At 38.3% G+C, this 25541-nt stretch overlaps 1 protein-coding gene across 11 annotated transcripts; it reads right to left on the bottom strand.

The window, feature by feature from the left end:
* Positions 1-3374: 3374 nt before the first annotated feature.
* On the bottom strand, positions 3375-24004 carry LOC110006934 (nuclear intron maturase 1, mitochondrial-like). Of its 11 annotated transcripts, none has more exons than XM_088862232.1 (5): positions 16217-23964; positions 16001-16119; positions 14999-15866; positions 14785-14918; positions 3375-4533 (listed from the first exon to the last, which is right to left on the bottom strand). In XM_088862232.1, exon 1 carries the CDS (start codon positions 22749-22751, stop codon positions 21639-21641), a length of 1113 nt encoding a protein of 370 aa, XP_088718358.1. In that variant the 5' UTR covers positions 22752-23964; the 3' UTR covers positions 3375-4533; positions 14785-14918; positions 14999-15866; positions 16001-16119; positions 16217-21638. The 11 variants fall into 11 exon arrangements, with proteins under 11 accessions (XP_088718358.1, XP_088718359.1, XP_088718363.1 ...); XM_088862233.1 differs by lacking the exon at positions 14785-14918 and having other exon boundaries at positions 3375-3892; positions 4283-4533; XM_088862237.1 differs by lacking the exon at positions 14785-14918 and having other exon boundaries at positions 16217-24004.
* Positions 24005-25541: the final 1537 nt, after the last annotated feature.

The raw sequence follows: 25541 nt of genomic DNA, 5'->3' as shown, positions 1-25541 counted from the left end.
TTCATAAATGTGAGTTTTATATAATATATCAAAAATAGAGTACTACTAAAAAAGTCAATTATTCAATAAACAACAAAAGAAACAAATATTAATACAAACACAAATTAAACGACAAATATTAATACAAACAAACAAGTTAAACAATATTTACCCAAAACAACAAATACAATATAATTTACTACTATATATATCAACATAATGTATTACTGAATAAATTGATTGTTCAATAAACTACCCAAAACAATAACTATTAATACGAACAACAAATAATTATACAAATAAACAACTTCAACAATATTTACCAAAAAAAGTCCACTACAACAATACACAATAAATAGTAATACAAAAATATAATATTGTATTAATTGTGACAAATTAATCAACAGTAGAAGGCAAGAGTAAGAAAGGTACCAATCACGACCAGACTAAGAACCAATCCCTTCAAATTTGTGGGATACTGTATTGGGGTACAGAAAAGATCGTAGGATACTGTACTGGGGGACACAAAGTTTTTAGAACCCTAAAATATCAAGAAAAAGGCTCCTTTATGCTCGTATGATGGGGTTAAGTTTTTTTTTTTGCGAAAAAATTATCAGTTATTCAAAAACCGAAATTTTTTAATTTTTTGTTTTTGAAAACCAAAATTATCAAATTTTAGCTTTTGAACCCTCCTCTCTTCTTTTCTTTTTCCAATTTTTTTTTTTTTTTTCCTTTTTTTTTTTTTTTTTTTTCAGAAAGGGCGATATTCATTAAGATAATAAAGAAGTACAACATAAAAACAAAAGAAGAAAAGAAAAAACTAAACAAACAGAAAAGAAAATGTCAAAGTCACGAAGTAGCCTGTTTAGCCAAAATATCAAAATCAAAATTGGCACTCCTAAAAACATGTACGAAGCATCATACCTTTACAAACCACAATACTATGATTTCATTCTCTTCCTTTATTTCTCTTACTTTCACTCTTTTTCTCATCTGATTTTAGCTTTAGATAGAGAATATTAGATGAGGCATGAAGGGTTTTGGCTTTTTAGAGAGAGAATGTGAGAGTGGAGAAGAATGGGTTGGGTATCAAGAGACTGTAAGAGATGAATGATGGGTTGGGTTTTGAAAGAGATGTAAAAGAGCGAAGAGCTTAATCAATTAGGTTTGAAGGTGGGGAAGAAACCATGGTAAATGTTTAAGTTGAAAGAGAACCTAAGGGGTAAAATGGTCCATTTACCCATCTATAAAAGATAGTAGAGCCCAAGTAAAAAATAAATTCTAACGAAGTTTAATATTTTAGAAATGATATTTCATAAGTTTGTTTACCCTTAAGTACCCTAAGGGCCTGATTGATTCACCCTGGAATGTTTGGCTTCAGAGCCATACACAAGCCAAATTTGAACTGGTCGTTCATTTTCTAATGATATGGGGCTGATATCTATCTACTATATATTAGACGAGAGGAAAACTCTCACTATTTTTGTGTCACGTGTCTTTTTTTTTATTCCATAATTGCCATCTCTCTCTTTCTTCCTACTAAGGATCCTAAATTCCATAATCTCTCCCTCTTCCCAACGCCAATCTAAGGTTTCTAAACTCATTTTCTCTCTCTCTCTCTCCCTCTTCCCAACGCGACTCTAAAGTTTCTAAAATTGATGCGGATATAAAGAGAGATAAATAGAAAGAGAGAGATAAAGTTCCTAAAATTGTTGCTTCGAAATCATAAGAGAATGATATAGAAAGAGATAAATAGAAAGAGAGAGATAAAGTTCCCAAAATTGGTGAGAGAATGATATAAAGAGAGATAAATAAAAAGAGAGAGTGATAATCCCAAAATTAGTGCGTGGAATAGAGAGCATTGATAGAGCGAGAGATAAATAGAAAGTATAATTTTAGAATGAAAATTAATGCGTGAAGATCATGTGAGAATGATATAGAGAGAGATGAATAGAAAGAGAAAGATGTAAGGTTCTAAAAATTGGTTTGTGGAAGAGAGAAAGCAAGCCCTGATAAAGAGAGATAAATAGAAAGTTATAATTTTAGAATGAGTTTATTTAGGAAACATGCTCTTTCCCTCTTCTCTCTCTATACGGTGAATTTATAAAATTGGAACAAATATCTCCAATGAACTCTCTTTATCATCCTCTTAAACTTCTCTCTTCTCTCTATATACAACGAACTCTCTCTATCGTCTTCTTAAATTTCTCTATTCTCTCTATTAAATTTCTCGTTTCTCTCTCTATTCGGTGAATTTGGAGCATTGGAACATGTTATTTCTCTCTTAATTTGGTTAACTTTGGTGTTTTTTTAATGTCATTGGTATAAAAATATACGACATATTACTTTTATGTAGTTCTATTATTGATATTTCGTACATATGATGACAATATATCTAGATTGTAGCTTCCAAGTTAGAGGTACTGAGATTCAAAGACCTTATAAGGTTGATACCCATACAGTTGATATTATTGATATGCTTTTTCCGATTCAGTATGTATGAGGTGTTAATTATCTATTATTTCTTATAAAAAAAAAATTATTTAGTTAAGGACTTGGAGAAGGTGGGATTCGAAGCTTTAGTTTTCTTTTTCCTATTTAGTTTATTGTTGTAGCTTGTGTTTCTCTCTTTCCATTTAAATTACTTTAAATACATTAGTATTTTCTGATAAGTATAGCTTTGTTGCAAGACCAGCACATTCTAAACGAAAACCTTCACAAATCCAATTTGCAATGTAGGTATTTGTAGATTATAAAATCTAAAAAAATACCATCACAAATCCCAATTGCAATATAGGTATTTTTAGATCATGAAAACACAAATCCAAATTGCAATGTAGGTATTTGTAGATTATAAAATCTAAAAAAATACCATCACAAATCCAAATTGCAATATTGGTATTTTTAGATCATGAAAACACGTGAAGATCTCTACAAGCCAGCAACCAACTTCAAAGAAAAAAGAAAAAATAGAAAAATAAAAACGATCCCAATTTTTGAGATGCGTTCTCTACAAGCCAGCAACCCAGAAAGCATTAAGGTTTTGATGTGCCATTGGGAAGGTTTAAAACTTTAAAGAGAGCAGATAGCATGCTCCCTAATATAAACACGAGTCTATTCTGATTACTGTTATAAATAAATAACAGTCTTTCAAGAGTAGCACCTGCCATCCTTGATATGCATTAACATGAGTCGAGTTGCATATACCGACAACTAATCTAACATGATGCTTGCCACAACCCACATAGGTTGTTGGCAAAAGTAGAACCAATAATTGTCTAAAAAAGAAAAAAAAAATGAAGAGAGAAAATGATGAGACAGATTTGGATGCTCTTGTTCACGCCCCCACATAGACGAACAAAACAAATGAGAAACAAGTAAAGCAGTTTTGCCAGTTTGCTCTTAAACCAATGCGGTTGTTCATATCATAAATTGATCATTATATATCAGTATATGTCCAATAAAAACGAATTCCTGTAAAAAAGACAAACCGTAACAATCTAACATATTACAATGTTCAGATCCTTTTTTAGATTATTTTAAGGTCCATTTTCAATACTCCCTCCGAGGTCGATTGTTGAAAATAAAACTATAGGATTACACAAATAAATTACATAGCATAAAGTACTCTAGCAGTAAAGACCACCACAATTACTTTCCATATCTATATATACAACATATCCATTCACCCAATGAACCATGTCCTTTCAAGTCATCGCCATACCCTGCCACTGTGGTTCAACCTTTGATGACAAACTTTTATTCTTCATCCAAGGGTGGTGCATCTGGCTTGCCAGGATAAGGATTCATAGCACCACTATGATGCATTCTGAGCAGCCATGTACTGCATTTGCACGACGACCATTGGATTGACAGCAGAACCTGCATATTGATTTTGTCTTCTCATATTTCCCTGCATTCACCAAACATCACATCTAATTCCATGAATTCTATCAAGGAAAAAAATACTAATAGTGAAACCAAAAAGAGAAGAGAAGTTCGCATTGTCCCTGACAAAAACAACAGCATATTAGGAAATCATATTACTGATATTAAGGAAACATCAAATAAGGATCCATATTACTAATGAGCAATGCATAAGATTTAGTGGATGCCTCTTTCTTCATTTATTTATTTTCCATAATTAACAAAAACATGTCCTAATAACATATACATCAAAGAAATAAGAGTAGCAACAAAACACATATAGGGGTCAAAGGAAATAGAGATAAGATTCACATTAAACTCAAAATACGCACACAAGAAATTTGGGGACAAAATGGTATCGTGAATATAAACTTACACATAAGAAACATCAATTTTTATTTCCCTTTAATCGACAGGGAGGCAACTATGGGCCCTACTTCAAGTTCACTCATCAATTTTTATTTCCCCTAAATCGGCAGTGAGGCACCTATCGGCCCTACTTACTTCAAGCTTCTCCTGCTAATTCACTCCCTGTCCCACCTACTTCGGGTAAGGCATGAACCACCGATCCACCCTTGACATATTCGTTTGCCCTCTGGTGAGATGATGTCGCGAGAAGCGGTATCCCTACCAAAGGAAACAACATGGTCAAGATAAGATATTAAAAAAATAAAATAGCATGTTTTCAGAGAGAAGGTGTTGATCGTGGACAGGATAAGATAATGCAGTTTCCAACATAATTCATTCCTTGATCCAGCAAAGCATATAGACCATATGCCATTAAAGTTTTTCTAGACATAAAGAACCATAGAAATGCATATATGAGATGATGAGAGAGCTATGACTGTTGATCCCATAATCTATTAGCTAACCCAAAACCCAAGTAAGAAACTCTCAACTGTCATATAAAAGGTGAGCGGGCAATGATAATGCCATTCCCAAAATCATTTAATACCTAGATAAAGGGCATGAACTGTGGCAGCAGTGAAGCTCCAGGTATCTTCTAGAATTATCAGTTAACTACTTGGCCAAGGAGAGTAGAACAAAATATGTAGGAGCTATGGAAGGCTTATAAGGTTCCCTTGCCAAGTCACCAAAGTGAAAACATGGATGAGTTTGTTGATGATTCAATCACAAGGGTATTATTCATGGGGTGTATTGATGCATCTAACCATGTATGCCTGAGAGAAGAAGCATTTACTTGAGCAACTAGATGAGATGGTGTAGGATACTGTCTCATCCATTTACAAGGGAAGTGCAACTGATGAGGCACTTTTACAGATAGAATTCTACATGGTTATAACATAGCATATGTCTTTCAATAAATAGGTGGGATTGCTGAAATATGTGTATTCACTATTCAGCATATTTTGTGAAAAATAAAAAGAATAATGGACTAAGAGTAAGTGAGCCCAAGGATGCAGGTACAAAATAGAGTAAGGAAATGGTCCCTTTATCTATGGAATTTGACCACATTAAGAAGCAAGAAAAGTTTGAATAAGCCTCAATGAATCCTCAACAAGTTATTTGTGCTTGATTTAGTGCAAATGGGAGGGTCTTCATTCATGTGTGCGGGCATTTGTGTATGGGACCCAATTTAAGACACTTTTCAACAAAAATCTACGCAGCCCCAAAGTACAAGACATGCACATAATTTGATTGTCCAAAGAAACAAAAGGCCAGCCACTCTCTCTCATACAAAAAAACAGAAGCAAAATGGGTCCTATTGGTAAATTGGCGTGAACCATCAAGAAAGGTTTTCACGTTTACCTATAAAAAAATAAGGTTGTCTTTTCATTTGAGTGGGTGAGATAGGATTCAAACCTTTGATCCCATGCTTCACACACACGCACACACGCACATGCACATGTGCACACTCACACACACAAAAAACAAAACAAACAAAAAAAAAAAGGAAAAAGAGAAAAAAAAAGGAAAAGATAAGGTTAAAATCAATCATGAGCCAAGAATGAGAGAAACAAACATTGCCTAAAATGAAATCATTCAGGCTTTGTCTCAGGTCATATAATAGTTCTTTCCAATTCATAGTATAGAGCCAAGCACTTCAGAACAGAGGAAAAATAAAAGAAAAAGGGAAATTTTAAAAAAAAAAAAAAAAAAAACACGAAATAATAGAAATTCTATTCCAATAACCACATATATAACCAGAACACCCTATTTACAAAGGAATTTAAAAATAATATCACAGAAGTTCAGCAATAAAAAACTTTCAACTATGGTGCATCAATTACGACTCATCCTGCAATCTGACATGAATGTATAAAAACAAACACAACAAAATATGGAGGACAAATTGAAAAAAATAAAAAACTGAACAAACATAAGTAGCCCTTTACAAATTTTGGCAACTAGAATGAAAATTCGATAGCATTTAATTCCAATTAGCACAAATAAAAGAACTTCCAAAAAAGAGAGGAGGTGGATTAATTACATCAATAATAATGATAAGAATAAGAAGAATAAGGAGAAAAAGGAGGCGGCGCTCAACCCAAATGCCAATGGATGAACCTGAAGAACCATAGAGCTCCCCACGAGCTGCTGAAATGCTTGTTAGGTTTTCATTTCGACGCTGAAATTTGTTTTCGATTATGCATTCATTCAGCTAAAGTGTAAACCAGTAACTTTACATATAGAGAAAGGCCCTACAATGTGGGAGTTTATTGGGGCATGAGGAGATGATAGAGAGAGCAGAAGAGATAAGAGAGAAGAGTTTGGGGGGTTTAGAGGAGAGAGAGAGAGCAGAGGCACAGAGGGAGTGAGAGAGCAGAGGCAGAGAGGGACAGAGAGCAGATGTGTGTGTGAGAGAGAAGAGGGATACGTACCTAGTTAGGGTTTCGAACGAGGGAGGAAGAAGGGAGGCTGGGGCGGCTAGGGTTTCGCACGAGGCTGGGGCATGGACGGAAGAAGGGGGAGCCTTGTTGGGGCACTTTTATCAAGCAAATGTTCTGAATGTTTATCTTCCGTGGTTCCCCAAGGAAGTTAACCATCCTCCATTTTAAAGAGAAAGGGGAACTTAATGAAGAAGGTTTGAGTTCCTTTGACTGTAGCACTCCATGCACATAAAATGAGGGAGTGGTACAGTAATGGGGAAGGTTCTTTTTTTAGAGAAAAACCTTCCTCTGAACAAACATGCCCTAAATGTAAAATCTCTTTGTACTTTACCCAGAAGAAGAAATGAAATTGGAGACTGCTAATGCTCAAAGCAGTGTTTCAAAAAAGGGTTCAATGGGGTAGATCATTCACTCATTGATCATGATCTCGATTGGCGGTCCAAGAGAAAGAGAGGGGGGGGGGGGGGGTGGGGGGGGGGGGAGAAACAAATAAACATTCGTATCATCATCATCATCATCATAGCCTTTTCCCAATTAATTGGGGTCGGCTACATAAATCCTGGTCCGTCATTCTGCTCTATTAAAGGCCATACCTGTAGTGAGGCCATAAGTTCCTATATCTTTTTGGACTACTTCCAACCACGCCTTTTTGGGCCAACCCCTTGCCCTTTTTAGCCCTTCCACTTGAACTAATTCGCACCTCCTAACAAATGCTCCACTTTGTCAGCACTACATATGGCCAGCCCACCTAAGTCTACTCTAAATATGCATTTCTAATCACTCAGTAAAGACGAGCATAATGGCCAGAGTATCTTTTACTTTCTAAAATGATGAGCGTTTGTTCCTTCTATCTTGGGGATAAGGACGATGAAGGTGGCTGGTTAGGTGCCTCGATCTCGCGGCACGTGTCTCGGGTTTCAAGGGAACTCGAGATTTTGAGATTGCTCTCTCAGGAACCTTGCTCAGGAGCAAGGGCAGGTATACCAACTGATGAGAGAGGAATTTAAAATGGGTTCGGGACTTACTCGGGCTGGCTCGCGTGGGCGCCCTCTTAGATCACGAAGAAAGCCCCCCAATCCTACAATTGGTTCGGAATCGCCTCCCTTGGCCTATATTCTCCTGTTTCTGCAATCACACATTTATGGTTAATTTTACAAGACAAGTGGGTCGAAGTACCCACCTTGTCTTTGGGTGAATCTACACCGAGTGAGTAGCCTAACACAGTGGCCAAATTGGCATGATGTGGTAGCAAGACGAGCATGGTAACGAGACTGGTACAGCGACAGTACTACTCGCTGACAGAACACCAACACCAACCAGCCTGGCACAACGGCAAGTTCGACATGACAGTAAGACGGACACGGTAAATTAGACTGGCACGGCGGTAGTACTGCTCGACAACGAGACTATCGTGACAGTGCTAGACTTGTCTCTTGGTCAAATGAGAGGAAAAAAAAAAGAAAGAGGGAGTTAAGGGATAAAAATAGCAGAGAGAGAAGAAGAGAGAGAAAGAAGAGAGAGAACATGGACGACGATGGACTTCTGCCGTCCATGACAAAGGAAAGAGGAGAGAGAAAGAACATGGACGGCGATGGACTTTCGCCATCGATGACAGAGAGAGACAGGAATGAAAAAGGAATGTCATGCGCGGCGATGATCATCGTCGTGCACCGCACGGGAAAGGGGAAATTTGGACAGAGGCTCGACTTGCCACTCCGGTTACGGCCTGGCTCACTGCGCATATTTCCAAAAGATAAAGGAAGACTGAGAACGTCATACCCTGCTGGAGAGGAGAGAGAGAAGGAATCTCAAGGTGAGGGAAAGAAAGACAGAGAGAGAAAGAGATTAAGAAAGAGAGAAGAAGAATAGGGAAATAAGAGAGAAAGAAACATGCACGGCGTTGCCACCGCCGTGTGTGTCAGAGAGAAGAGAAAACAAAAAGAGAGATTTGTGCACGGCGTTGCCATCGCCGTGCATGTTAGAGGAAAGAAAGAAGCACGCACGGTGTTGCCACCGCCATGTGTGTCAGAGAGAGGAGAAAACAGAAAGAGAGATTCGTGCACGGCGTTGCCACCGCCGTACATGTTCAGACGGAGAGAGACAGAGAGAAAGACAGAGCAGAGAGAGAAGGGAGAAGAAAGGGATTTGTGCACGGCGTTGCCATCGTCATGCATATTCCGATAGAAAGAGATTGAGAGAAAGAGTAGAAAGAGAAGGGAGAAGAAAGGAGAAAAAGAGAGCAAAAAACACGCACGGCACTGCCACTGCCATGTGTGTTAGAAAGAAGAAAGCAGGGAGAGAGATTCGTGCACGGCGTTGCCATCGCCGTGCATGATCAGACAGAGAGAGACAGAGAGAAAGATAGAGAAGAAAGTAGAGAAAGAGATTCGTGCACGGCGTGCCATTGCCGTGCATGTTCAGACAGAGAGAGACAGAAAGAAGGATAGAGCAGAGAGAGAATAAAGAAAGGAGAAGAAGAAGAAGAAAAGAGAGAAGAAAACGCACACAGCGTTGCCATCGCCGTCTATGTGAGATAGAGAAAAATAGAATAGAGAGAGAGAGGTTCGTGCATGGTGCTGCCATCGCCATGCACATTCAGCCAGAGAGAAATAGAGAGAAAGATCGAGATGAAGAAAGCGAGAGAATCGGACACAACGCTGCCATCGTCGTGTGGGTTAGAGAAAGCGAAGAAAAAAGATGACATGCACTGCTCTGCGACAGCCGTCCGTGTTCACAGAGAAGAAGAGAGAAAAGCCGAGAAAAGAAGAAAGAAAAGAGAGAGGACGCCAGAGAGAGAAAAAGAAAAAGGAGAGAGGAAGATAGAGATGAGAGGAGAGAGAAAGAGAGAGACGAGAGAGAGAGAGAAAGAGAGACGAGAGGAGAGAGAAAATTATCTTACCGAAGAGTACCGGCCAGTTTCTTCTCTCTCCTCTCTCTCTCTCCAAGACGCACCCACGAACTCAAAGCACAAACGCGAACTTTATTGATCAATTGAAAGTCTGAGGGGGAATCAGAGAAAAGCCAGGGAAGCCCTTTACAATTAGGTTTAACATGTATTTATAGAATTGGGCCCAAACATGGGTGGATGCTCAAAAATTATCTCAATTGATGATAATTACAATTATTTTTGAATTCAATAAATTCTAAATATGGGTGCAAAATGACTGTTTTGCCCCTACCTAACAATTCATGGAAAGCCAAAACAGTCCATGCTGCTGCCCTAAAACGTGCGTGATCTTCCGTGAATGATCCGGGGTTGCTCTGGTGCCCGTTTGATCGAAAGATGATTGTTTTCTTGTAGGGCTCCGCATGACGATTGATTTGATACCAACTTCGAGCCATGAATCGTGTTTTTAAGCTACGATCATGTGACTTGAAATTTAGATGAATCTTAAAAACTTTGGATTGATAGTGTGCTTGTTTCTTGATGTTTCTTCGTGATTTCTTCGTTGGATCACACTAAGCATGCTGTCACGATCACGTGGCAACAAATGCAGCTTGATTTCATGCTCAGACGAAGATTTTGCAACTTTGAAGTTTTGGTCAAAATCTGGAATACTGGCGCCAGAATTTGCAGCCATTTTATCGGCTTCACATGTGAAATCCGACCGTTCATCATGTACGGGGTTCGAACCAGAGATAGCCCTACACCTTACGCACACGATGAAACTGGTCTCGTGTCAATCTGAAGCTTTGTGATTTGGCTGCTCGAGTGAGGCGTGTCGCTGTTGATTTTCCTACAACTTTCTTCACGGATCAACAACTTCTCTCTAGTTTTTCTCCTTGCTTGGGCGTCTTCATAGGGCGTGCCATATATCGAAATGCTCGTCTTGACGAGACGAACATGTTCACAAAATTTGAGGGCGATTCGACTCAGGACGAATGAGATATGGACCCCGAAAGTCACTGCTCGAGACTGTAAAAACAGTAACCTTTAATGGTGATTTGGTGCAGGGAGGGCGCATGGGAATAGTGTGCGGCCTACTACTTTTTGGTCTTTTACCCATAACTTTGTCTTGGAGTGCCCGATTAAGCCGAAACTTGACCCATAGGGATTTTCGATCGTGCTAGATCCAATGGCAGTGATACCACAACATTTTTGACGCATCGAAAATAGAGCTCTAGTAACGGGGTCGGTTTCAAGGTGCTAGACTGATTTTTCCGAAATTGTTTCTTTATCTGTACTGCCTTAGACATGTCAGATTGTAACGAAACTTGGCAGGTGGCCTTTTGAAGTGCTTAAGAAGATTTCTACCCATTCTGGGGCAATTCTGAGACTGTAAAAAATTCCACTGTATGTCAAGGCTTTATTGACTTGCTTCTTTTTTATTCCGCATCAGGGACCAAGGTGCTGAAAAATGTCTTCAAACAGTGGCATTCATGTCCTATGAAGGTTTGGTCCTCCCTGAGAGCTTGGAATCTTGACCTGCGCCGACCTCTCCGCAAATCTGAAGTACAGGCCTTCCTGAAGCTCTCTTCTCTGTTATCTTCCTCCCCCACTCTACCAAGAGGGGAGGATCGCATCTTTTGGTCACCTTCATCTTCGGGGGTCTTCTTGGTGAGCTCCCTATTCCGCACTCTGACAAGATCTCCCACCGAGACTGTCACCTGTCACCACTCCATTACAAAAGCTTGGAATTCACTTTTCCCCTTATAATCCAGTTCTTCAACTGGCTAACCTTGGGGGATAGAATACTCACCATTGACCAAATTCAGGCAAGGGGCATCCCAACGCCGAACCGATGTGTGATGAGCCTAGCGACAGAGGAGACCATCAACCATCTGTTCATTCAATGCGCAGCCTCTATTTGCGCATGGGCATTTATACTCCACTGGTTTCATTGGGAATGGATAACTCAAGAAAGCGTCACACACTTCTATAATCTCTCGGCTTTCCTCCCCTGGCCTCGATCGGGGGCCTTACTTTGGAAAGCTACAGTAGATGCAACCCTCTGGACCATCTGGAAGGAATGCAACAACAGGATCTTCCAAGGTGTCGTGCTCCCCCTGCATAAGACCAAGGACACAATTCGAGGCTCAGTCATATTCTGAGCCACAAACAACAAACACTTGAGACTCATTCCGACAGTCGACTTCCTAACTAGCTGGATCAATATCCTCGTTCGCCAACTGACCGGCACAATGGAGGCCCCCCACGAGAGGTACCATCAAACTCAATTTCGATGGCTCCTCTCTAAGAAATCCAGGTCCGACTGACATTGGAGGAATTTTAAAAATTTTTTAGGGCATCACCTTACTGGCCTACTCACTTCCAATAGGGGTTGCTGACTCTATAGAGGCGGAAACCTGAGCCATCCTCGATGGACTCAGACGCTACAGCTCCTCATGGGCTCACTCTCTCTTAGTAGAAGGGGATTCTCAGAAAGTCATCTTTGGGGCCTCTAGCACCTCCACACCTCCATGGAGACTCTGGGGAATCTGTGATGAGATTTTTGACCTTTTCAGGCATATTTGAGTCTCATGGGGCGCATACTTGGAGGGAGGCCAACCACGTCACAAATGAGCTAGCCAAACCGGTAGCTGTCTCTTCTTTACCACCAAGATAACAGATCAACTGCTGCCTTTTTTCCTCTTCGCTTCTGTTTTGGTTTTTTATTTTTTCCTTTATATGGGCATGTGTCACCCCTATTTCTTTTCTTTTGCTAGTTGCATCCAGCTGTCACTTCTCTCGGTGACTTTTGGCTTGCCTTTGTTTTCATATGGTTTTGTAATCCCTATTCCATCTATACAATGTTAACAACATAAAAAAAAAAAGATGAAGGTTTGACTCCTCCTATTGCAACACTTTTTTTATTTACACTAAGCCCTTTAGCTTGGATTTAAAAAAAGAACATAGCTAATTTAAAAGGTCAAAAAGAGGTTGGGCCTGGGGTCGAACCCCCAAACACTTCCCACGGGACCTCAAGAACTAGTCAGATATACTTTTTAACTTATGTGGTTTAATGTGGACCATTATATAACTTACAATAATGAACCAGCCGATTCCCACTCAAAATTAGCATGTGTTCAACAATTCCCTATCCAGATCGGTTAATTTTGGAACATTGGTTCAAAGAGACAGAAAAGGTCATATGTTATTTTATTATCTTTCAATATATAAGAAGTTTACTAAATAAGGACATGCTTGTCTCTTATTATGTCAAATCAGGAATAAAAGACATTAACATTCCGGAAAGCCAAAAGCCATACTTTCCATTTTATTATTGTGTCACAAATATAAAAGAATCATGATAAATTGACTAATTAATCTTTTCATTGATATAAACTAATGAAGAATTGTTTAAATATTTCTCTTTTACTCATTTTCATCCTAATGATATTACCAATCATAGTCAATATATGTTGTTACAATTGTGCCTTAAGAAACTCAACCAAATTAACAATGTTCATATGGCAACTAGAGAAAACTTACCTTTTCAAATAAAGCATCAATCTTTGACAACGACTTGGGATGCCAAAAAATTGGTTTGTTGAAAAAAAAATGAATGGCCTTTCAACAAAATTTTTATCCCCAAATCAGGTAGTTCTACTGAAGTCAATAAACTTTTCCATGTTCCATTTCATGGCAAATGAAAGGGACTTTAGTAACTGAAAATAAATCATCAAAATCAGTACACCTATCTTCAGAAATGAAATCTTATACTATACAAATTATGAACCGGTAAAATAGAGCATATCAAACATGAGTGAATGTGGTGAAACTAATAATAGATTTTGGGCCAATGGTGCTCTCCAGTGGCAGCCTTAATATTTGTCCAATTATATCGATCCTTGAAAGAGGACGTCTCTCTCTTAAGCCCCTTCATATCTGTGTGGAGAGGTCCACAACGCTAAACATTGCCTCACCCACCCATATCAAGAATCAGGAGCGGACTCATGATCTGAGATGTCCATTTATTTAGAAGTTACAGCAGTAGGATTTGAACAGGATTTAGTGTACGTGTAGCAATAGTCAAACACATTAACTAATTAAACCCAAGCCCAGATCCTGATCTGTGGTCTCTTTCAATTCATATGACAATGGTGAGTAACAGACTCGTGTGTTTTCTGATCTTAATCCATATAAAATTTTAAAGGTCATATGGTGATGCCATGACTCTGCCAGTCACTCATACTTGCGTCCTACAACTTGTGGCAATCTGTTTGTACTGATTGTATTTTTGGTACATTGGCTGCCAAAGAATTGAGTATCTGTTAGCCGCTCGGAAAGGTTTCTCATTTTCCTTTTTATGTTTATTTTCCACTATAACTCCACCATGGTCGGTCCCAAGCCAGTCATGCCGGTCCCAAGCCCGGATAAAGGAAGAGGGTTGTGTTAGGTAGGCCATTGTAAAACTTTGCCACATCTTGTGATGAATATTGAATGGCAGAATAGGATTTGTATAGCCAACCCCAAATAACTCTGATGATGATGATGTTTATTCTCCATTATGTGATTGTGGACCTATGGAAGGAGCTGGGAGCTATGATTGAGGACAAACGATTTTATACATAGTGACCAGGTCCACACTATGACGTTAACCAAAAACCTCACATCAGTTTCTGGTAGAGTTTCTAGGATCATTTGGCATCCAAAGACTATAGTCCATTCAATCAATCATGTGTACTTCGAATGAACTAGTATGTAAAAGTCCTTGGACCTAATTTTTCCATATGACCGAATTTTGAATGATGTCAACTGGGGAAGTTAAAGAAGCTCCTATATATGATAGTACACAAAATAGTTTTAATTCTGGCATTGGAACACGGTGTCCTGCACCTCTTTGTCATGCTTATTGCTTGCCATGTCCTATGTACATGTAGCACATAGAGAAGTTCCATGTTCATGCATCATTTTGCATGTTCATTGGCTATAGACACATTAAGGCTCATCATGCTTATAAATATGATGATAATCAATCCACCAAGTTGATTGGTTCATGCATCAATTCATACACGCTCACTTTGACGTGACTAAATGCAATGCATCAAACATTATGCTTTGCGCAGTTTTTTAGCTGCTTACTTGTTCATTCTCACATTTGGTGACACTATTCTCTCCTACTGCATTCTAGATTGGGCTGGCTCTGATGTTGATTCTGGATTGCCTCCAAATCCGTAATATTGTGTTACATATCCAGTCTAAATGCACTGTTCATTCTGCTTTGAGTCTTTGAGTAAGTATTTCAAATAGTAGAGCCGAATTTGAAAACAAAAGCATAAGGCATTGAGTAAGATACCTTAGCATGGTTGTGCAGAAATAGGCTCTCCACTTGGCAAATTCAAGGAAAACCCTCTATAGCTGCAATGACATAAAGAATCAGTGTTTCAAAAAGTGTTTGGCCGGTCCTAGGTGGCTTGGGGGGTCCAGGCCGCCCTAGGTGGGCGACCAGAACTTGGGTCGCCCTGTTGAAACAAAAAAGAACTCTATAGTCTCTAATAGTATATAAATTGTATAAAATATAAGAATTAGGTATTTAGGGCACATCAAAATTCAAAAGTATACTACACATTCGTACACACTCCATAAACATAACCATAAGTCGGTTCATATCCAATTAAAAATTTAAATTTACCAACCAAATTACCAAACCAGTAGAAGTACGAATCCACTGTCCACAATACACAACCAAGAGGAACAAAACAAAAATGAAAGTAATACTTGAAGACTCAAAAGAATCTTCAATCAATGTTCAAAGTTTAATCATCATTCATCATAAAAAAAAGTAAGGTCAGTTGCATTTGCATCATATGCATCGGAGTCGTCACCCTTCTCGACATATTTGTCGTCCTCCTCCGTCTCTTCTTAATCTGCCTATTCTTCCTCCTCTTCCTCCACCCTCGTCCTCTGTGCAGAAGATCTAGTAGCCCTAGGAGGGTCGGTTGATATCCCTGAAGCATCCATGACTATGTCCCATGTCAATCCTTCATGCCCCTCCACCTCATCATCATCAACCAAGCACTCCATAGCATTGTCCATATTTTTTGATCTGAGTGGGTCTTTCTTATCTCTCTTAGCAAATCTGTCCTTCAAGAATTGATTATACTTGCATAGACTCAGTCATTGAGCCTCTTTGATTCAAGCATATTCCTTTTCTTTGCATGAATCTAACAAAATCACATGAAACTAATTAATATAAATATTAAATAATTAAAATTATTAAATATATAATAATAATACTGCAAAACTAATAACTACTAAAGTACTAAATTACTAATACAATTATACAAATTACCCTTACCCCTTCGAAAGTACTCCAATTGCGCTCACAACGAGATGAGGAAGTGGTTAGGTTTAAGATCCGAATGGCAAACTTTTGAAAATTTGGAGAACTACACCCATGTTGGCTCCACCAATTCGCTGCAAAGATATAAAATAAAATCATAAATAAATAACATAATTATAAAAATGAAACTTGATTACTTGAACTTGATGAACTTAAGAATATTATTACTACCTGGATCAATTTTGGTCCTTTGCCTCATCGCCATTGGACTCCCAAAAGACTTTAATGAGCACTTGTAATTTATCAGCTCATCAGCACATATAATATCTTGGATATCCGGATCAGGGACTAGCACATCTACACACTTATTAAATCTAGTCATTTGTGTGTATATCCTTGTTAGCATAAAAAAATGTTGATTTCAAATAATAACCAGCTACGTGCAATGGCCTATGTAACTGCCTATCCCACTTCTCATCAATAATCTCCCAAACAAGTTTATAGCGGCTCTCATCATCATCAAAATTTTAGGCTATCTCTCTCTTGCATTTCTCCATAGCCTCAGATATGTAGCCCATAGAAGCCTTGTCACTATCAATCATGCGAATGACTATGACAAGAAGACAAAATACCTTAAGAGCGCCCCTTGCCAAAAGGCCTTAGAAAAGATAATATCTCTCACCTTCTTCCCAACCTGATCCTTGGACTACTTGCATACTCTCCAGTCATCCGAGGTAAACACATGCCTCAACTGCACTCTCCTCGAATGTATGCTATCAAAGCATAAGTGCCAGGTTGCAAATCTTGTGACCCTGGGCCTTACAATCTCTTTATTCTTTGTAAACCTACGCATCATGCTGAGGGTGAGATGGTGGCTATAACTGAAATTCGTAACTGACTTTGTCTTCTTCACTGCACCTGATATCTCGGTTAAACCGCCAAGAGCCTCAAGCATGAGGTCCATACAATGTGCTGCACATGATATCCAAAAGATTCTAGAATATGCTATGCTGAACAACATTAAGAGCTGCATTGTTTGTGACAACCTGTACAACAAGATGCTCCCCAACTTCCTTGATTCCCTTCTCTATAACTTGGAATATGTAATGGGCATCATGGATATAATCAGATGCATCAATACACCTACAAAAAAGTCCCTAAAGGACAATTCACAAGTAAATTCATCTGACTTCTTCTCTTCCTATCACTCCAAGCATCAATCATAATAAAAACTCCATATTGAGCCCATGCATATTTCTTAACTTCTACAACATCCTTCATGAAAGGAATGCTCGCCTCATAAAACCATGTAGTAATAAAAAAAGCAGCTCTATATCTCTCTTCCTTCATTCTATTTTCAATAGTAGTTCGCTCTTTTGTTTTCTCTCCTGCAACTTCAGGGTCAGGCCGGGGAAAAAACAGTATCCATAGGGACTCTAACCCGAGGCTTCTTACTCCCAGAACCAGAAGCAATTACAACTCCCTTCCCTTCCCCCTAATGATGGATTGTTCTACCTCTTCACATCCCTCCCCATCCTCATCACTATCATCATCATCATCATCATAACTGACCCGAACCCCAGACCTAATATCTGCTATGGAGGCAAATTTCTCATCTTTTTTCATTTTTACCTTACTAAAAAAATTGGTTATTTCTTCTTTAACAGCATCAAGATTACATGGGGCAACATCCCCCCTGATACCGGCAATATGTTTCTTGAACCGGTGTATGCCCCTTTTGTATCCTTCTCATAAAACTTGCATCTTATGCAATCTTATCATTAAGATCTGGGTTGTAGCCATATTACCAACCGGGATCACCACTCCTATTAGATCCCAAAGAAGACATCTCAAAATAATACAACTTATACAAACAATAACAAACAATCACTTAATTTGATTGCTCAATCTCCAAACTTCCACCTCAAAGATGCTTCTAAGGACTCAAAATTTTCTATCTAATAGATTTATAAAACATAAAAAATTAAATTTAATATCAATTGGTGATGTTTCGATCAATTTCTCATAAATTTGATAAACCCTTTGATCCTAAAAAAATCACCAAAAACTAGTTTTTTTGGGATTTTCTCTCTCTAAATGGGCATTAATGAGTTTTAGGTTTCAAATGAACTTAAAACCCACATTTTTGGCCCCTTAATATCAAAACAAATGACACAAAATGCCCCTACCGAGTGGCTTTTCTGCCTCCGGGCAGGGTGCAATCCCCGGGCAGGGCGCAGTCCCTGGGCGGCCGCTCAGCGCCCAGGGTTTTCCGCCTTTTTTTAGCGCCTAGGCCTGGGCGATGCGCCCCGGCCCCCTGGACTGCCTAGGCGTTGGGCAGTCTGCCTTTTGAAACACTGTAAAGAATATTCTAATTCATTTCGGAGAGCAACGAGCGTGGTGGCATATGGAATATGCATAGCGGCTTCAGCAAAAACAAAGAGAGAGGCAAAATCCCATCACATATATCATAAAAGGGCCTGGCATAAGAAAATTTTAACGTGCAAGCATGTTTGTTTCATTCTTATGAGCCTATCTAGTGACTTATTTGTTTGGGTAGGTCAGTGGAGGAGAAGGCCCCTACCCGTTGTTCATTAATTAAATAAAAAAGTATCAAATTTATCATACAGCCCTATAATAGGGCAGTTGCACCACATCCTGAAATAACAAAGAAGAAATAAAATCTGGTGGTCGGCAACACTAAACAGTAGCACTAGGGCCAGCGGCAGCTCTATTAGCGAGAGCATCAACAACCATATTTGCTTCACGGAAAACATGTGCAATGGACCATCTATGAGGAGAGACCTATCTAGTGACTTTCTGTTGTTGAGTTTAGGTTTCAATATTAGCTGAAGTTTATCATTGAGTAAGATGGGAAAATAAAAAGAAAAGAAAGATAATACCATTAATAAAGATCTCATTAGAGCATTTGACAGAACAGAAACAATCTGCCAGAAGTTATTTAAATTCTATACAATTAGAGCATCCATAATCCCTTCAATCGTCGCAAACACTTCAATTTGAAAATCAATTTGTAAATCCTAGTTTTGTATATGAAAAGTTAATGACACTGTCCAGTGGTCAGCAGCACATCCCCAAGGTTTTATTGGTTTTGCTGTCCCCTCCAATTTACACCCACAAATTTCCACCTCGCCACAAAGATGGAATGTAACATGGAGGTATCTGTCACCAGTATGTTGAATGGCTCTCGCTGCTTAAGTGCAGCAGCCCAAAGCACCGTTCTAAGTCAAAACGCATAATGTGGCCCACTACTTATTTCACGACATGTGCATCACCATCTTGAAAAATATAACCCAAATTAACATTTAATGAAGATGTTAAACAGCCCTCTTACCTCCACGATTTCTCAAAGCAATTCATAAATCACAAAAATTGTGGGTAACTTCCTCGATTTCCAGTCAAATTCTTGCTTTGTTTTTCTATGTAATGATTGCTCCTGCCCTAGTATATTACAGTCTTAAGTTTGATAAACTTGACATCACATTCATTCCACATTGACCAGAAGTGATTGGAGAAATTGAAATCAAATTTATAATTTTATTTCTCTTGCCAACTTCTCCAACTTTTTACTTTTCATGCAAATTACAAAATTCAAACTATAACGAGCATCCTAGATTTCACTTTTTTATTACAATATTCTTTATATTTCCACATCTTCAAACTTGATTTTTCACCTACAACAAAATTGACCATCATCAAGCTTTGAACTAGCATAGCAATCCTCCAATAAAATATATGCTGAAATGGCAATCCCCCTTTGAATATCAGTTCAAGTCCACCATTCCATCTTTTCTACATTTATAGCAATAGAACTACCATAGTGATGAAATTTTAAACTGATAAATTTTTTTTTCAAAGCTATTATGTGGCATAATGTTAGCCATGTTAACGATATATCTCAGAAAGTGAATCCTTATGTTGGTCATATAGGATCTGACCTATATACAGGACAGAATTCTTCAATTTGACATCAGAATCATAAGTGTTTCACTTTACTTTGAGAACCAGCTTGATCACTGTTACCCTCCAAATGCAATGCTGTCCATTAACCCAGCTATGATACCATGATAGAATCAGAGAAACTTGGACAGAATCCTAATTGATTAGATATATGGATGATTCCATAAGAACAGATGGCTAGGTTGTACAAAGTACATAAATACGCATGTACAATTAGAAAATACACAGACTCAATACAAGACTGATATACATCTTAACAAGAATACTATTCAAAGGAAATTAGGAAAATACATAGACTCAATACAAGACTGATATACATCTGAACAAGAATACTTTTCAAAGTCTCAAACATATGTCTTTCACTCCTGCCCTTACATCCATTGCCCTGCTTTTTTTTTTGGGGGTAATTCAGAGGGGATAACGAGCCCCTACCCGTTCTTGAATAAGTTAGTTGTTTTTCAATACGTTAGGTGAGAATGGAAGCCTAGACCTTAGCTGGGGCTTAGGTGGTGCAACCACCACGACCCCAATCCCATTCTCGATCCATTGCTATGATGCATAAAACAATATAAATAGATATAAATGGCCTCAAAATAAATGAATTAACCAGAGCAGGAATATAAAAAATAGAACGCAACAAATTGTAACAAAAGACAACCATAGATTACTATAGGACATGCTTTACAATGTAAAACAAAAGGTTAGCATCCTCATAAACTAGAGATGAATTGTCCAAATCTCTACACATGGCCACTAAATAAAACATGTGCTGGAGTCTAGAGCATAGGTAGCAAAGAAGCCTTGGGAAGGGAAGCATTTCATTAGGTCCAATGCTAGTATAACTTAGCTGTTTTCCTGACACACGGAACACTCTACTTGGAAAAGAAAATTTAGATTCAACATATAATGGTGCATGGTGAACGGTGAAATAAACCCATGTGTTAGGCCACAATGAGCAAAGTGAAACATTAACCTTCTATCAATTGCTAATTGAATGTTTTGTATCCTGGATAATATGCATTATTTAGCAGCAAACTTGACATATTAAATAGCAACTCAGTTTCCACTAGGTATGGCAACTGGAGAGATGGGCAACTCATGAAAAACATGATGAGAGTATCGGATGATAACATGTGCGGTAACACCTGAGTAACATAAAATAGAAAATAACAAAAGATATCCTTGAGTAAAGACAACAATGACTATGAACAGACATAAATAAGCATAGCCCTATTAATTTATGACATATCATTAAAACTTGCGTGCAATTTGGATAAGAAAATCTCGTTTTTACACTAATATCCATAAGGGAAAAGAAAACAGGAAATCTGTTTAAAATTATAACACATGTTGATCAAAGAAAGAGATGGGGCAATTAGAATCATACATTGTATATTATTGACTTTGTTACAACTAAATGAATCTGCTCCAAATAAACACTTGTTCACATCATATAACCAGGCGTCCATGGCTTGCTTCCGTAGATGCTAAAATAAGCTCCTTCTTTCCAATGCTTTTCCTTTCATAAATACTATGAGCTCCTTCCTTCCAATGCCCTTTTTTTTTCCATAAATATTGATGATCATCTGCCCAATGCAATATTTAAATGATCTAATTGGAGAGATTAGACAATTGATGATTCAAGCATTCTCAAACAAAATCAGACTCCATCTCACCCACAAGAAGAATAATCTAAATCGTTATTCCCACTTCGGCTTATTTCGACTACCTCAGAAATTTCAGGAGATTGTTTACCAACTTTCAAGCTCTGTCCACTTAGAGTCGCTTTAACCTTACACTCCCAAACAAGTCTAGCTAGGTCATCTTGGGGCACTCTTACGCCCTGCTGTTTTATTGATCTATGCAAGTCACCAAAGTATTTAGGGCTCTGTAACATTGTATATTCATGTAACAAATGCTCGTGATCTGGGATCCAATTCCTAGGAATTGGGGTGTAATCACAAGTGGGTATCGATGACATGTGAGCAAACTGAACACCATCAATGGCATCCACAAGCCCCATTGTCGAGAGATCAATATACTCTGGAGCCTCTCCACTTGTCTCTTTCAGTGGATGGCTGAGATCTCGAGAAGCAATCTTGCAAACCTTTGCACGAAACCTCAGCCTGTACCTTGCAGCATAGAGCTTGGCTAGAGAGATTTGAATGACATAAGCGCAAAAACCCACCACTTTCTTGCAATTATCAGCATAACAATACCAATCTGCCATGGTTTCAAGAAACTTATTCATTTGAGAATTGGTGTGGGCTTGGCTCGCATAGAGCATAGGAGTACAAGGCAATGGCTCGGGGTCTCTATCTCCCTTGACGAATTCAAGTTTGCGAAACTGAAGTATACATTGTGGTAAGCTTGCAGTGGCAGATAACAAAGTACCAACCCCTTTCTCACTAACAACCTTCCCACCAGTGGATGTATACCTAAGTGTGGGGACTGTTACTCTTTGACATATTATGTGATCCAAGAATTGAATTCCCCTGGTTATATGTTCAATTTCTAAGCTCGAGTTATCGATCATTACCCCATAAACCTTCTCATAGAATTCCATTATTTGCTTTCTAATTTTTAAGGCATCTTCTCTAGGCCCCCTGATACCGATTAATATGTGCACCCCATATCGAATATTCTCCATTTTCTTTGTTTTCTCAGGGCCACTGGTGAGAACAAACTCTGGCCAGGAAGGATTATGGCTACCATCCTCTATCGAATTCTTCCAAATAGCATCACGCCTTGAAGGTTGAAAATAACATGAAATTTTGTTTTCCATCTAGAAATCCAATTCATTAAGACATATATTAGCAATCAATGGGCCAAGAATTCCACAATGACCCCATGTAGGTATCTTGGCTACCTCCTCTGGTGCAAAGCCAAAGAAGGTCCTTAACCAGTAGGGGTCGGGTTTTGGCTCATTCTCATCCAATATCTTCTTACCACTACCTTTCTTCTTCTTCTTCTCTCTCTTCTTCCTGATCCTGGACTTTTTACTATCATCCTCTTCATTCACAGTTTTAACAGGAGTTTTTAATGCAGATCTTATCACGCTTATCACTTTTCGATCGTTAACCACCTTTGTCAAACAATCCACCAAAGCATCTATCTCAATTCTATTGAAACCCGAGCTCAAATCCCCTTTCAAAAACCACAAATATCGTGCAAAATTACTCCTAATGACTCTTATAACAGTGTGTGCATTTCGGCCTGTTCTAAAAGCATACGATTTCTGAGAAAACCTAGGCTCAAAGAACGGTTCCAAGATTATATGCAAAATTTCTTGAACAATACCATCTTGAAATGGGGTCTTATTAGAATCCAACAATAGTTTTAACCTTGTCCTTGAAATGGGTCTCATCAGATCTCTCTCCCTGGGTAATTGAATATATACATGGCGGATTTTCATGCCCCACAAATACTGTGAGTGCAAAACAGAACAGCGTTTCTTAGAGAGAGAAGGTCTTTAAGGGTGGAAAAATGGATGGCATTGCGAGGAGGAAATGAACCCACTTCATGGGCATGGGCCCTCTGATATGTGAGGATCCAGAGGTCGAATTTCCTAAGAAAACCAGTGAGATTTGAAGAGGGTTTTATTGGGATTGGAGAAGGAAGAGACCCAGAGGTGGGAGCATACCTCAATTGGGTCTTCTTTCATGAGAGAGAAAGGGTCCTCGTGTTGGTCTTCTTTCTTGGTATTTTTTATGACAAGGGGATGAGAGAGAGTGGAAAAGGGGACGGTAGGGAGGTATCACCTATGTGTTTTGTGTATTGTTCTGAGCGTTCTGGGGTGTACAACAAGCTCTTGCTCTTGCTCTTGCAGCGAAAGTGACGCTTTCTTTCTCTCTCTCTTCTTTATTTTGAAACTGGTTGACTCGTGAAATAGAAAGTGTACAAAACCACAACGTGCACTAAAAATGGCAGCCCACAAACTGGGTGCTCACGGTACAGAGTACAAGCGGAGAGGAAGAGAATAAACTCACAAGGAACGAAAGAATAAGAGAAAACAAAGCCAAATGTTAATGGCCATAGAAAATCATTTTTTATGTTTTTGCTTTTGTACATTTGTTAAGGGTTCCTTTGTCACTCCAAAAGGTAACCACGATAAAAGTTTTAAAAAATGTGACTTTTGGTTATTCGCGAAATGAAAAGAGGCACTTTTGGATGCGGGGAGAATGGGAAAGAGGTGAGGAAGATGATTTGTTATTCATTTTTTATGGAAAAATTTATATGAGTTTGTGTTGCTCAAGTTCTTAGATCATGCAAAGAAAATCATGGGGTAAAGAGTAGGTTTGGATGGTTTCAAGTAGGTATTTTGATGATAATTTTCACTAATTTTCTTCATTGAGTTACTATTGTATCCCCTTGATAAATTTCTCTTTGATAGTGAAATCTTACTTGCCAGCTTACCAGCGGACGTAGTCCAACGGAGTAAGCCACACTAAAATTGGTGTTGTGGTTTGCTTTTTTTTATTTTCTCTCATGATTATGATTCTATCTCTTATTTATTTTTTCTAAATTATTGCACACGATTCCTTGAACTTGTTATTGGATTATCGATTTTATATATTTTTTATTTTGAGTGTGTGATATTCGGTGATCGGTTAATTTGAGCTTTTGGGTATTCGAATTTCCAGCAAGTGGTATCAGAGCATTAGGTTTTGTGCAATATGTTTAGGAGAATGGCGAGTAATCAGTTTGAGGTAGATAAATTTGATGTATAAAATGATTTTGAGATATAAAAAATTCAAGCTCATAATCTTTTTAGTCCAACAAGAACTATGCAAATCATTACTAAAAAAGAAATAGAAGTCAGAATCCATGAGTAATGAGGATTGAAAGGAAATAGGCCTTAAGGTTATGGCTGCAATTTAGTTGTGCCTAGCAAATAAGGTTTTATTCAATATAGTGGGAGCGAAGACGAAAAAGGGCTTGTGGGAGAAATTGGAAAGTATTTATCAAAACAAATCTCTTACAAATCGCATTTTATTAAAGAGAAAATTGTTTAGTTTCAGGACGAAAGAGAGGACAAAAGTTTCCGATAGTTTGAATATTTTCAACAATATTATTTGTGAACTTGAAAGTGTTGGTGAAAAAATAAAACATGAGGACGAGGCGGTAATATTGTTATGTATTTACCAAAATCTTATGATAATTTAGTGACAACATTAAGTTGCATTAAAGAATATTCACTTAACTTAACTACGTTGCGTAGTACTTTGCTTGCCCATAAACTTATAAAAAAGGCATCTACGGGAGAACTAGAATCGGAAGTTTACATCTTAATGGGTCGTTCAAGTGAGGGAGATAATTATTCTCAAAATTCTTGAAGGTCTAAGTCAAATGGTTGATCAAAATCTAAAAGCCGAGAAAGCAAGTTTGTTTATCGAGGATGTGGTGAAGCCGATCATATAAAGAAAAATTGTACAAAAAGGAAATGACAAAAACTCGAAAAAGCAAATGAAATTAATGAGTCTAAAAATGAGGTAAATCAAGTAGAGAAATCTATATACAATTTCATTGAAGAAGAGGTTTATGTTGTGGGTTGCAATCTCGAATTCAATCAAAA

Source organism: Amborella trichopoda, chromosome 3 (assembly GCF_054954075.1).
Source record: "Amborella trichopoda isolate Santa Cruz 75 chromosome 3, AtrichopodaSantaCruz75HAP2 v2.0, whole genome shotgun sequence".
In the NCBI taxonomy this organism is placed as follows: Eukaryota; Viridiplantae; Streptophyta; class Magnoliopsida; order Amborellales; family Amborellaceae; genus Amborella; species Amborella trichopoda.
The sequence above is the reverse complement of the archived record's forward strand: the minus strand, read 5'-3'. Positions and strand labels throughout refer to the sequence as shown.